At 42.3% G+C, this 14005-nt stretch overlaps 1 protein-coding gene across 1 annotated transcript; it reads right to left on the bottom strand.

Moving 5' to 3' along the window:
• Window positions 1-10253: 10253 nt before the first annotated feature.
• LOC146916265 (uncharacterized) lies at window positions 10254-10826 on the bottom strand. The gene has a single exon (XM_085721587.1). It carries the CDS (start codon window positions 10824-10826, stop codon window positions 10254-10256), a length of 573 nt encoding a protein of 190 aa, XP_085577713.1.
• Window positions 10827-14005: the final 3179 nt, after the last annotated feature.

The following is a 14005-nucleotide window of genomic DNA, read 5'->3' on the forward strand; positions in this document are numbered from 1 at the left end:
TGAAGAGCAAGGACTCATGGATTATTTCAAAATGTTGAATGGACCAACATATGAAGCTCTGGTTAGACACTTCTGGGTAAGAGCAAAATTCTACAACAAAGCGGCATCCTTAGCTGAGGAAAGTCAGATGGTGCTAATGTATCCTGAATTAGAAGGGAAAACAAGAGAAGAAATGGGTCTTGTGCCATTTGTTGAAGATGAAATCAGGTCCAGCATCTGTGGTATTCCAGTAAGACTTGCACAATGGCACATAGAGTATGTTCTCAAGGCTGCAGCCTCTGGATACTACTCTGGAATTGATCTTTCAGATGCTGCTGAAAAACACATTTGGAAAAAGCAAGCCAATTTGGTGATATACAATTCTGAGAAGGAGAAGAAATATGCTGAATTGAGCATGGAAACTAAGATGCTTCTGAAGATTCAGAATGAGAACCTGTTTCCAAGTGGTGACTGTGTGAAACCAAATCTAGCTCAGAAGGTCCTTCTCCAGCACTTCATCAAGAAGGAAAAGGTGAATGTGCCCAAATACATGTTCAAGTACTTGGTAGAGTGTTTGAAACAGAGTCAGCTACTGGATAAACCCTTGGTTCCTTATGGAAGACTTCTCTCAGAGATATTCTATCAAGGAGGTATCTTGGACAGTCTCAGTCAATCTCAAGGCTTCACAGATCAGCTACTTGACACAAAAACTGGAAAATTCATTAATGCTCATACTCTCTTGAATATGAAGCTAATCAGTGAAGTCACCAAACTTCAAACTGATTTAAGTGAATCATTTGTTAAGTCTGATCTTATGAAGGACTTTCCACCCATCTGCAAGAAGGATCCCATTGAAGTGCAGATGTACTATATCAAGGAACATTTTGAGGCAACCAATGAGAGAATCAGATTGGAAGATATTCCAGAGGAAATGTATGGTGGTGCTCTGCCACGAGCCAGAGGCAGAAAGTCAAAAAGGAAGATAACTGCAGAGCAATATCTAGAGGTTGAACAACCTGCTAAAAAGGCAAAAGTTGCTACTGACAAGCTCAAAATTGGTAGTTCATCAGTACCTTCTATTGAAGAAGCCATTGAAGACATGGATTCCAGGTTGATCATGGATGTTGGCATTTCTCTTGATCAACCTGCTATACCAAAGAGGAAGAGGAAGCCAGCCTTGAGGAGGACCAAGGATTTTCCTCATATCACCTCTACAGCTCAAGATGCTTCTGATTTGGAGTTAAAGAAGTTACAAGAGAAGAAGGCAGCAGCTGAAAAAGTCTTGGAAATTGCTGCTGAGCTACAAGAGTCTGTAGTCTCAGAAGCCAAGAAAATGTTGCAGATGACCAGTGAGTTTGCTCAAGAGGATTCTGATCCTGAACCAGAGAAGGTAATTAATATATCATCAGATTCCGCATCCAAATCATTATCAGACTTTCTGATGATGATATACCCTTAGCTCAACTGTTTCGAAAACCAGTAAAAAGCCAATCAACATCAACCAAAACCAACGATAAGCCCTCTCAGTCAACTACTTATGAACCAGTTGGTCACATAATTAATGAGAAGTTGGCTGAACTGGCTGAGCAGAGAGAAAGAGTCATTGATACTATTTTTCGCCTTCACCCTCAACCTCTTAACATTCAACCTCTCAACATGATTCCTCCAGAAAATGTTGAGTCTACCTCAGAAAAGGCCTCTGAAGCAACTCCAGAAGCAGCTGCTTCTGAAAACGTTGTTTCAGAAAACCCCCATCAACAAACACCTGAACCACATAAACCCACAACACCCCCTCAATCACCAATAGCCACCATTGACCCCCAACTCAACACTCAAATATCAGCTTCACCACAACAACCATCAACTGAAACTGAGTTTCAACCTTTACCTGAACACTCTCCAGAACCAACTCCCATGGATGTTGACATCTCTCTAGTCAATGTTCAAGCCTCAACCTCCACCACACACTTTGCCTCTGACCAGCCTTCATCTTCAAACACACAAACACACTTTACCATTCCAGTTCCTAACCCTGTTCAAGATTTGGAAATCAATGATTCTGATCTTGAAATCCTTGAACAACCACCCACAGACATCCTGGAATCTGGATATATTAATTCTGAGCTTCTGACAATTCTGAGTCAATTGCATAATCTGGTGGATCAAAGAGGGACAATTGATCTCACAGGTGCATATGAAGACTCCTGGGCATCTCTTCAGAACCGGGCAACTGAGCTAATTGAAAGCATAAGGGCTAAGTGCATCAGAAGCAAGGAAGCTACTGTCAGGAAGTTAATGGAGCATCTGAATCAGAGTCTCAGAGTAAGAAGTTCTACACTGCTCCTGGCAAACCAGCCTTTCTTCTTTGAAACGGATTACTTGACCAGAGAAGCAAGGTTGTGTAAGCTTCTGAAGAAACGGATGGCACAGCAGCAGCAAGAAGCTAGAGAAAGGGAACAAGCTCTTCTTCAGAGGCAACAACAACTTGAAGAACAGTTGAAGAAGAAGATTGAAGAAATGGAAGAGATGAAGAAACAACAACAAACCAACCCTTAGTTGCACACCCTTGTGTTTTTCTTTGTTTGTTGTCTGTTTTAAAATTTCTTAGTCCTTGCTTCTGAAACCATCTTGTCTTATTTCTCTTGCTTCTGAATGCTTACTGATTCTGACTGTTTAGCTGCTTCTGACAATTGATATACATGTTCATATATTTTGCTCTGATTTATTTAGTTCATTGCTTAGTATACTCTCTCATGTTTGAGTTTTTCTCATATCTCTTTGTCTTTTATGCCTATATATTTCAATTTTTTTTGATAATGACAAAAGGGGGAGTATATGTGACAAGTATTTAAAGGCTCTGAGCCCCATTAATGGCATTTGAAATTTTTGAAAACCTTCTATCATTTTTTTTACCTTATTGGTATAAGCTATGAACGAACGAAGGAGTATCAAAATTCAAGTAAAATTAATTGAACCATTCTTCTTATCTATAAGTTAATTCTTTCAATGATTCAATTTTGTTTTTAAGCTCTGATAATATTATTGCGCGAAAAATGAATTTAATTAACCTGGATAGAACTTAGGGGGAGCTTACAAACCTCACCTTAAAGACTATCAGACTCAGGGGGAGTTTGAGCTTACAAACCTCAGATTCTGAGCTTACAAACCTCAGAACCCCAAAGTCAACTTGTTAATTAGATTAACAACAATTGATCAATTTTAAATACTTTTGTTTGTCATCATCAAAAAGGGGGAGATTGTTGGAACAAAATGTGTTTAACAATGAACCTTAAAGGGTTTTGATGATAACAAGGTATTAAAAATTGTAAATTGGACTAGCTAATATTTGTTCAAGTGTACAGGACCATAATTATAAAGTTACATCATCATTGGTTCTGAATGAGCAAATAAAGAGCTATGGAAACAACAAAAATTTGAAGCTTGGACGCTCCTGAAGGCAACTTGCTACTGAAGAGAAAAAGCGCTCCTGAAGTCAAGCTGCTCCTGAAGAAATAGCGCTCCTGAAGTAAGCTGCTCCTAAAGAATAGTGCTTCTGAAGACAAGAGGTCCAGAAGCCACATCATCAGAAGCTGCGTCATCAGAAGCTGCAGAAGTCATATCATCAGAAGCTGCCTCATCAGAAGCCATTTCACCAGAAGCTGAATATCAACTGGATTTGCAAAGAATCAAGAATTGAAGAATTATCAATGCAAAAGCTGTCTATTGGATTCGAAAACACAAACAAAGGATTAGTGGAGTTTGCAACGGTCATTTCAAAGGTGTTTGAAGGTGTGTGTTTGCAATTTGGACGAAAGCGTTGACATTGTACTTTGTACGAATTGTACAACCACGTTCTCCACTACTCTGTTTTGTGTCCGCGCTACAGGACAAGAAAACAGCTCCAGAATACGGTTTCGCCTGCATAGATGTTCCTTTGGATAAGGAATGGATTTCAAATTTGTTCTTCATAGGACAACAGCCAAATCAGGCAAAAGATTATTGGTGAAAGGTCAAGCTTCAACAACGACTCTTTGGTGTGCTGGCAATTTCACAACGTCTCTTTCACACCACTATATAAAGGAGTGAAGACCTAGAGAATTGGTAATGCATGAACTCTGAACGAAAGACTCACAAAGATTTTCACAAGTACCAAACCTCTGCTGAAATTGTTCTGCATTCACTTAGAATTTCTGTGTCTCAAAGTCATATCTTAGAAATTCTTAAGTCCATTGAGTCTGTATCTGATTTGTATTGTGAGCACCTCTGATTGTATATCAAGTGTTCAACCTTAAACAATTTTCTGTGTAATTTTGTTTAGTTAGGAAGTCTCTTGCAGTTGTGCTTGAGCAGGAAGTCTCTTGATTGTGTTCTTGAGCAAAGGAAGTCTCTTGCTTGTGTGCTTGAGCATTGGAAGTCTCTTGCTTGTGTGCTTGAGCATTGGAAGTCTCTTGCTTGTGTGCTTGAGCATTTGTAATCAGATATTACTCATAGTGAAATCTCCTTGGAAGTGCAAGGGGGACTGGACTACTTCCAGATTGTGGAAGGAACCAGTATAATTGCTTTGTGTCGTTCTTCTTCTCTCTCTCTCTGTTTTATTCCACTGCATTTAGATTCTGATTATCACTTCAGAAGCTGTCTCGCTTAGCTTCTGATCAGTGTGTTCAGTTTTTAGGAGAAACGAAGAATTTTTCTAAAACACAATTCAACCCCCCTTCTTGTGTTTTTCTCACCTTCAGACTTAACCCAACAATGAAGGAAGTGGTGAAGAAAGAGGTGCTGAAGTTACTAGATGCAGGTATGATCTACCCTATCTCAGATAGCTCATGGGTAAGTCCAGTTCATGTGGTACCCAAGAAAGGAGGAATGACGGTGGTAGCAAATGAAAAAAATGAATTGATACCTACCCGCATCGTCACTGGTTGGAGAATGTGTATAGACTACCGGAGGTTGAATACCGCAACAAGAAAGGACCACTTTCCATTACCATTCATGGATCAAATGATTGAGAGATTGGCTGGCCAAGCCTTTTATTGCTTCTTGGATGGGTATTCGGGGTATAATCAAATTGCAGTGGCTCCGGAGGATCAAGAAAAGACTGCCTTCACTTGTCCATTTGGAGTGTTTGCTTATCGAAGGATGCCCTTTGGGCTGTGTAATGCTCCGACAACCTTTCAAAGGTGCATGCTTTCCATCTTCTCTGATATGATAGAGAAGAACATTGAGGTATTTATGGACGATTTTTCTGTTTTTGGTAAGTCTTTTGATCAATGCTTGTTCCATTTAAATGCTGTACTTAACCTTGTTTTGAATTGGGAAAAATGTCATTTTATGGTAACTGAAGGTATAGTTTTGGGGCATAAAATAAGTGCTAAAGGCATTGAGGTGGACCAAGCCAAGATAGAGGTTATAGAGAAACTTCCTCCACCCGTCAATGTTAAAGGAGTGAGGAGTTTCTTGGGGCATGCCGGTTTCTATCGGCGGTTCATAAGACTTTTCTAAAATTTCCAAACCCCTCTGTAACCTCTTGGTCAAAGAAAACGAGTTTAATTTTGATTCTGAATGTCTAAATGCTTTTTCTTTGATTAAAAACAAGTTGGTGACTGCACCAATAATCATTGCACCCGATTGGGATTTACCTTTTGAACTTATGTGTGATGCAAGTGATTATGCTGTTGGTGCAGTCCTAGGCCAACGCAAGAACAAAGTTTTCCATGCAATTTACTATGCAAGCAAGGTTTTAAATGAAAATCAAGTTAACTATTCCACAACTGAAAAGGAATTGCTTGCGGTAATCTTTGCATTGGAAAAATTTCGTTCTTATCTAATAGGCTCCAAAGTCATTGTTTTTACAGATCATGCAGCTCTCAAATATCTCTTAACTAAAGGGGATTCAAAGCCTCGACTGTTGAAGTGGATCCTATTATTGCAAGAATTTGATCTTGAAATTCGTGACAAGAAGGGAGTCGAGAACGTGGTAACTGACCACCTCTCAAGGCTGGAGAATGATGAGGTGACAAAGAAGGAGAAGGCCATCAAGGCCGAGTTCCCCGATGAACAGCTGTTTGCTATTGGAGAAAGACCTTGGTTTGCTGACATGGCAAACTTTAAGGCCGACAACATAGTTCCTGATGATCTGACCTACCCTCAGAGGAAAAAGTTCTTCAAAGATGCAAACCACTACTTGTGGGATGACCCGTATCTGTTTAAGGTAGGTACTGACGGTTTGATTAGACGTTGTGTTGCAGGTGAGGAAGCACATAGTATCATGTGGCACTGCCATAGCTCAGCTTATGGAGGCCACCACAGTGGAGAAAGAACAGCTGTAAAAATTTTGCAAAGTGGATTCTGGTGGCCCACCCTTTTCAAAGATTGCCACGACTTTGTCACAAGATGTGACAGATGCCAAAGGACATGTAACATATCAAAGAGGAATGAAATGCCCCTAAAAGGAATCATTGAAGTTGAACCATTTGATTGTTGGGGTATTGATTTTATGGGACCATTCCCTTCCTCTTACTCTTATCTCCATATTCTAGTCTGTGTTGATTATGTCACAAAGTGGGTTGAAGCGATACCATGTGTTGCTAATGATGCCAAAACGGTTGTCAACTTCCTTCAAAAGAATATTTTCACTAGGTTTGGAACCCCTAGAGTATTGATCAGTGATGGGGGGAAGCATTTTTGCAATAATATTCTTGAAAATGTGCTCAAAAAGTATAACATTAAGCACAAAGTTGCAACTCCCTATCACCCACAAACTAGTGGTCAAGCAGAGGTTTCAAACTGACAGCTGAAACAGATTCTGGAGAAGACAGTTGCGTCAAATAGGAAAGATTGGTCTAGGAAATTAGATGACGCACTGTGGGCATATAGGACAGCCTTTAAGACCCATCTTGGGTTCTCACCCTATCAGTTAGTCTATGGGAAGGCATGTCATCTTCCAGTCGAGCTAGAACATAAAGCTTATTGGGCCATTAAGGCCTTAAATTTTGATCAAGTAGCCGCTGGTAAGAAAAGAATTTTGAAACTTAATGAACTTGAGGAGATGAGGCTTAAAGCGTATGAAAATGCGCTCATCTATAAAGCTAGGACAAAAAGGTATCATGACAAAAACTTAGTGCCTAGGGATATTAACTGTGGACAACTAGTTTTGTTGTATAATTCCATGTTGAAGCTGTTTCCTGGGAAGCTCAAGTCAAAATGGTCTGGACCATTCTTGGTCAAAAGTGTGTCACCATATGGAGCTGTTGAACTAGTGACACCTGAAGGAGATCGAAGTTTCAAAGTAAATGGACAAAGAGTTAAACCATACCTAGGTGGCGACCTACCAAAAGGAAGGGTGGCACTCATTCTGAAGGACCTCTGAGGATCCTTAGCAGTCAAGCTAGTGACGATAAAGAAGCGCTAGGTGGGAGGCAACCCACTAGATTTACTTTGTTTTCAATTGATTTTCTTTATTTTCTTTTTAATGTCAAAGTCCATTGAACTTATTTCCCTATTGTAATTACTCTTGCACTTGTTTATTATTAATGAATTTGTTTTGTTTCATGTGACCTATTCCAGTTTAGTAACAGTTGTTTGATGAAACGGTATTCCAAAAGTTCTAAAGGAGGGGTGACTTGATTCAAAGGCGAAGTGTACGGCGTTGCTAGGTAGTCACATACTTCCAGAAATCTCAGCCATAAGGTTCATTGCCAAATTTGTTTTTCAATTTACTTATATTTAGATTAGTTTTCCATGCAACTACATTTCTAGAACTTGCATTGTTTCTCTATTATTGATTGGTCTTTGTCAATTACACACTGAGGCAAAAGTGCTTGGTCCTGTGAGCCTTTTGAAGCCTACCCTGATTATAATTGTTATATTTTATCCTTTCTTAACCAATTGTGAGCCGGTAGGATTAGAACTTTTTGTTCGGTGACAAACTACATTACAAGCCTAGAGAGTTTTAGGACTTGTCCCTTAATGTATTTTCTGAGTTAAGGCATTGTAGAATGTTGCTAAAGATTAAGTTTGGGGTTGCTATTGGAATTTGCAACCAACTAAGTTTGGGGTGGGGGTACTAGAGAATAAGAGAACAAAAATGAAAGAAATATGAAATTGACATGCAAAATACACACAAAAATGGTGTACCAAAAAAAAAAAAAAGAAATTGAATGATGAAAAAGGGACAAAACATTTAAAATCCGAGTAACTTCAAACTCGATTGTCCTTAAATGTTAAAAATGTTCTCTAGTACCTTTGCATTGATTGTATTTCCACAAGGTGAATGATTAAAGGATTGAATTTTGTGCTTTAACTTCCGTAGGAATGCCTAACTCAAATTTTGTGTAGCCTACTTATCCAAATATATCCCACCTTTCACCTAAGCCCCGTTATAACCCTAAAGACCTCAAAAGTGTGTAATGATATTGACTTTGATTGATGTTTAGAAACTTTTCAAGCGTATGGTAATATGTAGACCTGCATGTCGACTGGTAGAACCTTATTTCAATTTGATGCGAGGAGTTGTGAATTGGTGGATGCGAACAAGTCAAACTAGCTCATCTTTAGCTAGAAGGAGAATGAACTTTTGGGTACTATCGTTTTGTCAGGTAACTGTTATTTTACTGTCGTTTGTCACTGTTGCAAGCAAATTCCTTGAGGACAAGGAATGGTTTAAGTTTGGGGTTGTGATGACATGCTGTCATTACGTAATTTTTAGGACTTATTGTGACATTTTGATAGAGTTCTCATGCAATTTATACTGTTCTGGAGTGCAAAAAGCTTAAATATTGAAGTCTGTTCGAAGGAAATCGCGCCACGCCAATTTCAAGCCGTGCTGCGATTTTTGAAGCAAAATTACATCCTCCCTGTTTGAGGGAAATCGCGGCACGCCTATATACATGGCGCGGCGCGATTTTGACGGGTCAGGCCCATGACTTCTATAAATACTGCACTCAATCTGAAGAACAAGGGTTACGATTTTGGAGAGCAAAGTGCGATTTTGAGACATCGGAGACGGCTAGAAGGGCGATTTCTTCAACCTTTTACCAATTCATGTATGTTTTAATTATTTCATTGATTATGCTATTTGTAAACTCGATTATGAGTAGCCAAATCTCTTAGAGATTAGATCTGAGATGAATCTTTGTAACCCTAATTGACACATGTTGCTGTGAAACTCTATTTTGTTTATGAATTCAATTATAGTTTATTCAATTCAATCGTTCTTAATGCTTTTTATATCTTGATCACATATAACCTGATTTCGTGAGAATGAATGACCACTGACCATGGCTTTCAACTTAGGCCTAATTGAATTGTTCTAATAAACAGGGTTAGTCTAGGAATATATAATCGTTTGTTAGTGATAATAGGTTAACGTTCGGTAAAACCTTCAAGAATTATTAGACCACCTAAGGAATTAGGGGCTGTAGTTTAAGAAGAGGGTCATAACTCAAGGGATTGATTAGGGCTATTTTGTTAATCATCGTAAATTAGAAGAGGATTCATAACAAATAGGTGCAGTAGACCAATTAGGGGAACTTAGAGGATTCGACGGATCTGATCTCATCTTTCTCTCATATTTTCTTAACAAATCTTTATTTTCTGTTTCTTGATTTAATTAAAATCAAACCAAATCTACTGCCTAGTGGCAAAACAAAATAAATTTTATATATCCTATTTCTATAACGCAATTGAATTATTGAAGTTAAAAACAGTCCTCGTGGGATTGATATTTTTACTACTTCGATAGTATTTGGTGCACTTGCCAAACGTCTATCATAGTCGATTGCGACGACCAGATATTTTAGTTGCCCAGCGGCTTTGGGGAATGGTCCCAGAAGGTCGATGCCCCACCATGCGAAAGTCCAAGGTGAGACCAAGGATGTTAGGTCAGCAGGAGGTGCTAGGTGCATGTCTCCGTGTCGCTGGCATTTATCGCAGAGGTTCACGTAGTCTTGGGCGTCTTTCATCATGGTAGGCCAGTAATATCCTGCTCGTAGGACCTTTTTTGCGAGAGCTTTTGCACCAAGGTGTTGTCCGCAAATGCCGTCGTGGATGTCGGCGAGGACTTCTTGGGTCTCATTGGGTCCTAGGCACTTGATTAGCGGAATGTTGAAACCTCTTTTGTACAAGGTTCCTTCCACTAAAGTGAATGAGCAGGCCCTTTGTTTCAACCTTGTCTGTTCTTGCGGATCGGTCGGGAGCTCGCCATTCTCTATGTATCGAGAGATGGGTCCCCTCCAATCTTCCATTCCGATGATCGAGTTGACCTCTTGATGCAGAGTTCATATGTTTTGGATGCTTGGCTCGCCGAGGACCTCTTGTATTACTGTTTTGTTTCCGTTCGCAGTTCGCGTACTTGCGAGTTTTGAAAGAATGTCTGCCCGAGTATTCTGTTCGCGGGGAACGTGAATTACTTCTACAGCGTCTAATTCTTTCATTTTCTCTAGTACTAACTGGACGTACTTTTGGAGGTGGTCTTCTTTTACCTGGAACTCTCTTGTGGCTTGGGAAGCCACTAGTTGCGAGTCGGTAAAGATTTTCACCCTTTTGGCCCCCATGTCCTTGGCGGTTCGCAAGCTAGCCAGGAAGGCTTCATACTCTGCAGTGTTATTGGTAACAGGAAAACACAAAGCGAGGGAAATGTTGACAACGATACCTTTGTTGTCTTCGATGATTATTCCGGCTATGCTTCCCTTGGCGTTAGATGACCCATCTACGAAGACGGTCCATTCTTCAGGATTTTCCTCAGCTGGGAAAGTCATCTCGGCGAGAAAGTCGGTGAACACCTGAGCCTTTAGTGCCTTCCTGGATTCGTAATGAATGTCGAACTCGGATGGCTCGAGTGACCGTTTCATCATCCGACCGGCCACGTCTGGACGACCCAGGATCTGCCTGATGGGTTGATCCGTCCGGACTACCACCGTATGAGCTAGGAAGTACTGCCTTAGCCTTCTGGCCGCGGTGAGGAGTGCGAGGGCCACCTATTTGATCCTCTGGTACCTTGTTTCAGGTCCCAACAATGCTTTGCTGGTGAAGTATACTGGTTTCTGTCCCTCCGCCGTTTCTCTGATGAGGACGGCGCTTACCGCGTCAGAGAAAACGGAGAGATATAGGTACAGTACTTCACCTTGATCTGGTCGCGATAGCACTGGTGGCGCAGAGAGCGTTTCTTTGAGGTGCTGCAAGGCAGTCTCGCACTCGTCCGTCCATTCGAACTTCGTTTCTTTCCTCAAGAGTTTGAAGAAAGGAAGTGCGTGTTGAGCGGACTTGGCCACGAATCTAGAGAGAGCGGTCAGCATTCCGTTGAGTGTTTGGATGCACTTTTTGGAGTGGGGTGTTGGAAGCTCAGTAAATGCGCGGCATTTGTCTGGGTTTGCTTCAATTCCTCTTTCTGTAAGATAGAAACCAAGGAATTTACCCGCTTGGACTCCAAAGGTGCACTTTTCTAGGTTGAGTCTCATGTTGTATTTCCGAGTTTGCTCGAACACTCTTTTGAGATGGGCGGCATGATCCACCTCTTGTTGGGATTTTACGATCATGTCGTTCATGTAAACCTCTAGAATGCCGCCCAGAAGTGCCTTGTCATAAACTCTGTTCATCATCCGTTGATAAGTAGCCCCCGCGTTTCGTAGACCGAAGGACATTACCTTGTAGTAATAGTTCCTTGATTCGGTCATGAAGGCTGTTTTCATTTTATCTTCTTCAACCATGGGTATCTGATTGTACCCAGAATAGGCGTCCATGAAGGATAAAAGTTTATAGCCAGAGGAATTATCAACGAGTTTGTCGATGTTAGGAAGAGGATATGCGTCTTTAAGGCAGGCCCTATTAAGATCGGCATAGCCAACACACATACGCCACTTTCCATTAGATTTTTTGACAAGTACAACATTGGAGAGCCAGGTAGTGTATTTGGCCTCAGAAATGAACTTTGCCTCTAGGAGGTCTTTTACAACTTTTTCTGCAGCCTCTGACTTTTCAGGAGACTGCTTCCTACGACGCTGGGCTACAGTGCTAACTCCGGGATCCACTGTCAGTTGGTGACAGGCGACGCTAGGGTTGATTCCGGGCATGTCAGATGCGCTCCAGGCGAACAGGTCAACGTTTTCTCTGAGGCAGGCGATCAGCTGGTTCTTGACAAGTTCGGGGAGATCCTTACCAATCTTGAAGTTCTTCGAGGGGTCGTTGCCGAAAGGGACCAGCTCGAATTCACCGTCGGGAACAGGTCAAAGAAGTTTCGCGTTGAGCGGATCCTTCTTCTCCTGTTTTTGCTCTTTCAGGTCTTCCTAGGTGAACCTGGGGTCGAGTTTGACCAAGTTGGCGTCCAGGGTACTCGCAGCAGCTTTCCCTTTGTCCCCAGCAGGTTTGCTGGGTTGGGAAACTGAGTTCTGGGTTTTATTAGCTTGGAGGAAACATCTTCTAGCAGCGTCGATGTCTCCGCTGAGAGAGGCGATGATGCCGCCTTTTGCATGGTACTTCAACTTCAGATGAGCGGTTGAACATGCGGCCCCAGATGGGCTAACCCGGTCCTCCCTATAATGCAGTTATAGAGAGAAGGGCAGTCGATCACCAATAATGGGATCTTTATTGTCTTTTTGGCCTCCTCTTCGCCGAACGTGACCAGTAGCTCTACGTACCCCCATGGTTGAGTGGATGAGCCGTTGAAGCCATAGAGTTCATCCCCAACGTAGGGAGAAAGGTTTTTCTCCGTCAGTTGGAGAGTTATGAACAGGCTGGTGTACATGATGTCGCATGAGGCCTCTGTGTCTATCAGGACTCGTCTGACATCTGCGTTGGCCATCGATGCTCGCACGAGCAAAGGGATGGCAGAATTTGAAGCTCCACCAGGTAGTTCGGAGTCGTAGAATGCTAAAGGTGGCCTTCCTCCTCGAGTGGAGGGGGCCATGGCATTGACTTCCATGAGTTCCTGGAATTTCCTCTTCATGCTGCCCATGGAAATGTTCAGCGTTCCTCAGGTGATGATGTTAGCGGTAGGAAACTGCTCAGAGGTGCATGAGTGGGGGGTGATTTCCACGTTGTCAGGGAAATCACCAAGATGTTCCACGGACATGGCGATGGTCCTTCCGGGCTCAGATCGTCACCTATAAGTTCGACGGCTTTCCGTTCTGCTTCCGGATTTTTGATGTACTGCTTGAATCGACCCCTTTGGATGAGGAGTTCGATGGCGTCCTTTAGATGGATGCAGTCGTCGGTGGTGTGTCTGTGGCACTTGTGGAATCGACAATACTTTGTTTTGTTGACTCCCTTCCTCTCCTGAGATGGAGCCTTTGGCGGCTTGATGCCGACTTCTGCTAGATTGGCTACTGCGATCTCGACGAGGATCTTCTCCCTTGACATAGCCAATGGAGTGTACTCGGTGAAGTGACCGTTTGGTCTCTTGCTTTCCCGAGTAGCTTTACCTTCTTTCTTTCTCTCGTGGAAGGGCTTTTTGGAGGATTCAGCAGCAGGTTCCTCCTTCCTAACCTTGTTGAGGCTGTCCGCATACAAAGCCTCTTCGTAGGCGATGTAGATCTTGGCGATCGCTAGGAACTCGTTGAGAGTCCTTGGGCGATCCAGGAGGATAGCTTTCTTGACGTACGTCTCGTCGCGTAGGTCTTTGGCAATGAGGTACATCTTCATTGTCTCATTTGCGCCCCGGACCTGGACGGCTTCTTTGTTGAACCTGTCGATGTAGTCTCGGAGAGGCTCGCTTCTTCCTTGGACGATGGCTTCGAGGGAAGCCACCGATTTTGGTTGCGTCCTTGACGCGGTGAAATGGGTGGTGAACTCGTTGCAGAGGTCACTCCAAGAGTAGATGGAGTTTCTCCTCAAGTTCTTGAACCACGTGACGGCTCCTCGTCTCAGAGTAGTGACGAAGAGCTTGCACTTGACGGCGCCCCTCACCGATCGGTAAGTGAGAACTGCTTCGATGTTCTCGATGTGCTCATCCGGATCGGTAGTCCCGTCGTATGAGTCCATTTGCGGCAGCTTTTCCAGTCCGCGAGGGATAGGAATTTCCCGGATACGCCGTGTG

Source organism: Medicago sativa, chromosome 6 (assembly GCF_051527215.1).
Source record: "Medicago sativa cultivar Bolivia chromosome 6, Bolivia_mono, whole genome shotgun sequence".
In the NCBI taxonomy this organism is placed as follows: domain Eukaryota; kingdom Viridiplantae; phylum Streptophyta; class Magnoliopsida; order Fabales; family Fabaceae; genus Medicago; species Medicago sativa.

Excerpts from the sequence above, each read along its gene's own strand:
- LOC146916265 (XM_085721587.1), bottom strand. The coding sequence starts at position 10,826 with ATGAAACGGTCACTCGAGCCATCCGAGTTCGACATTCATTACGAATCC.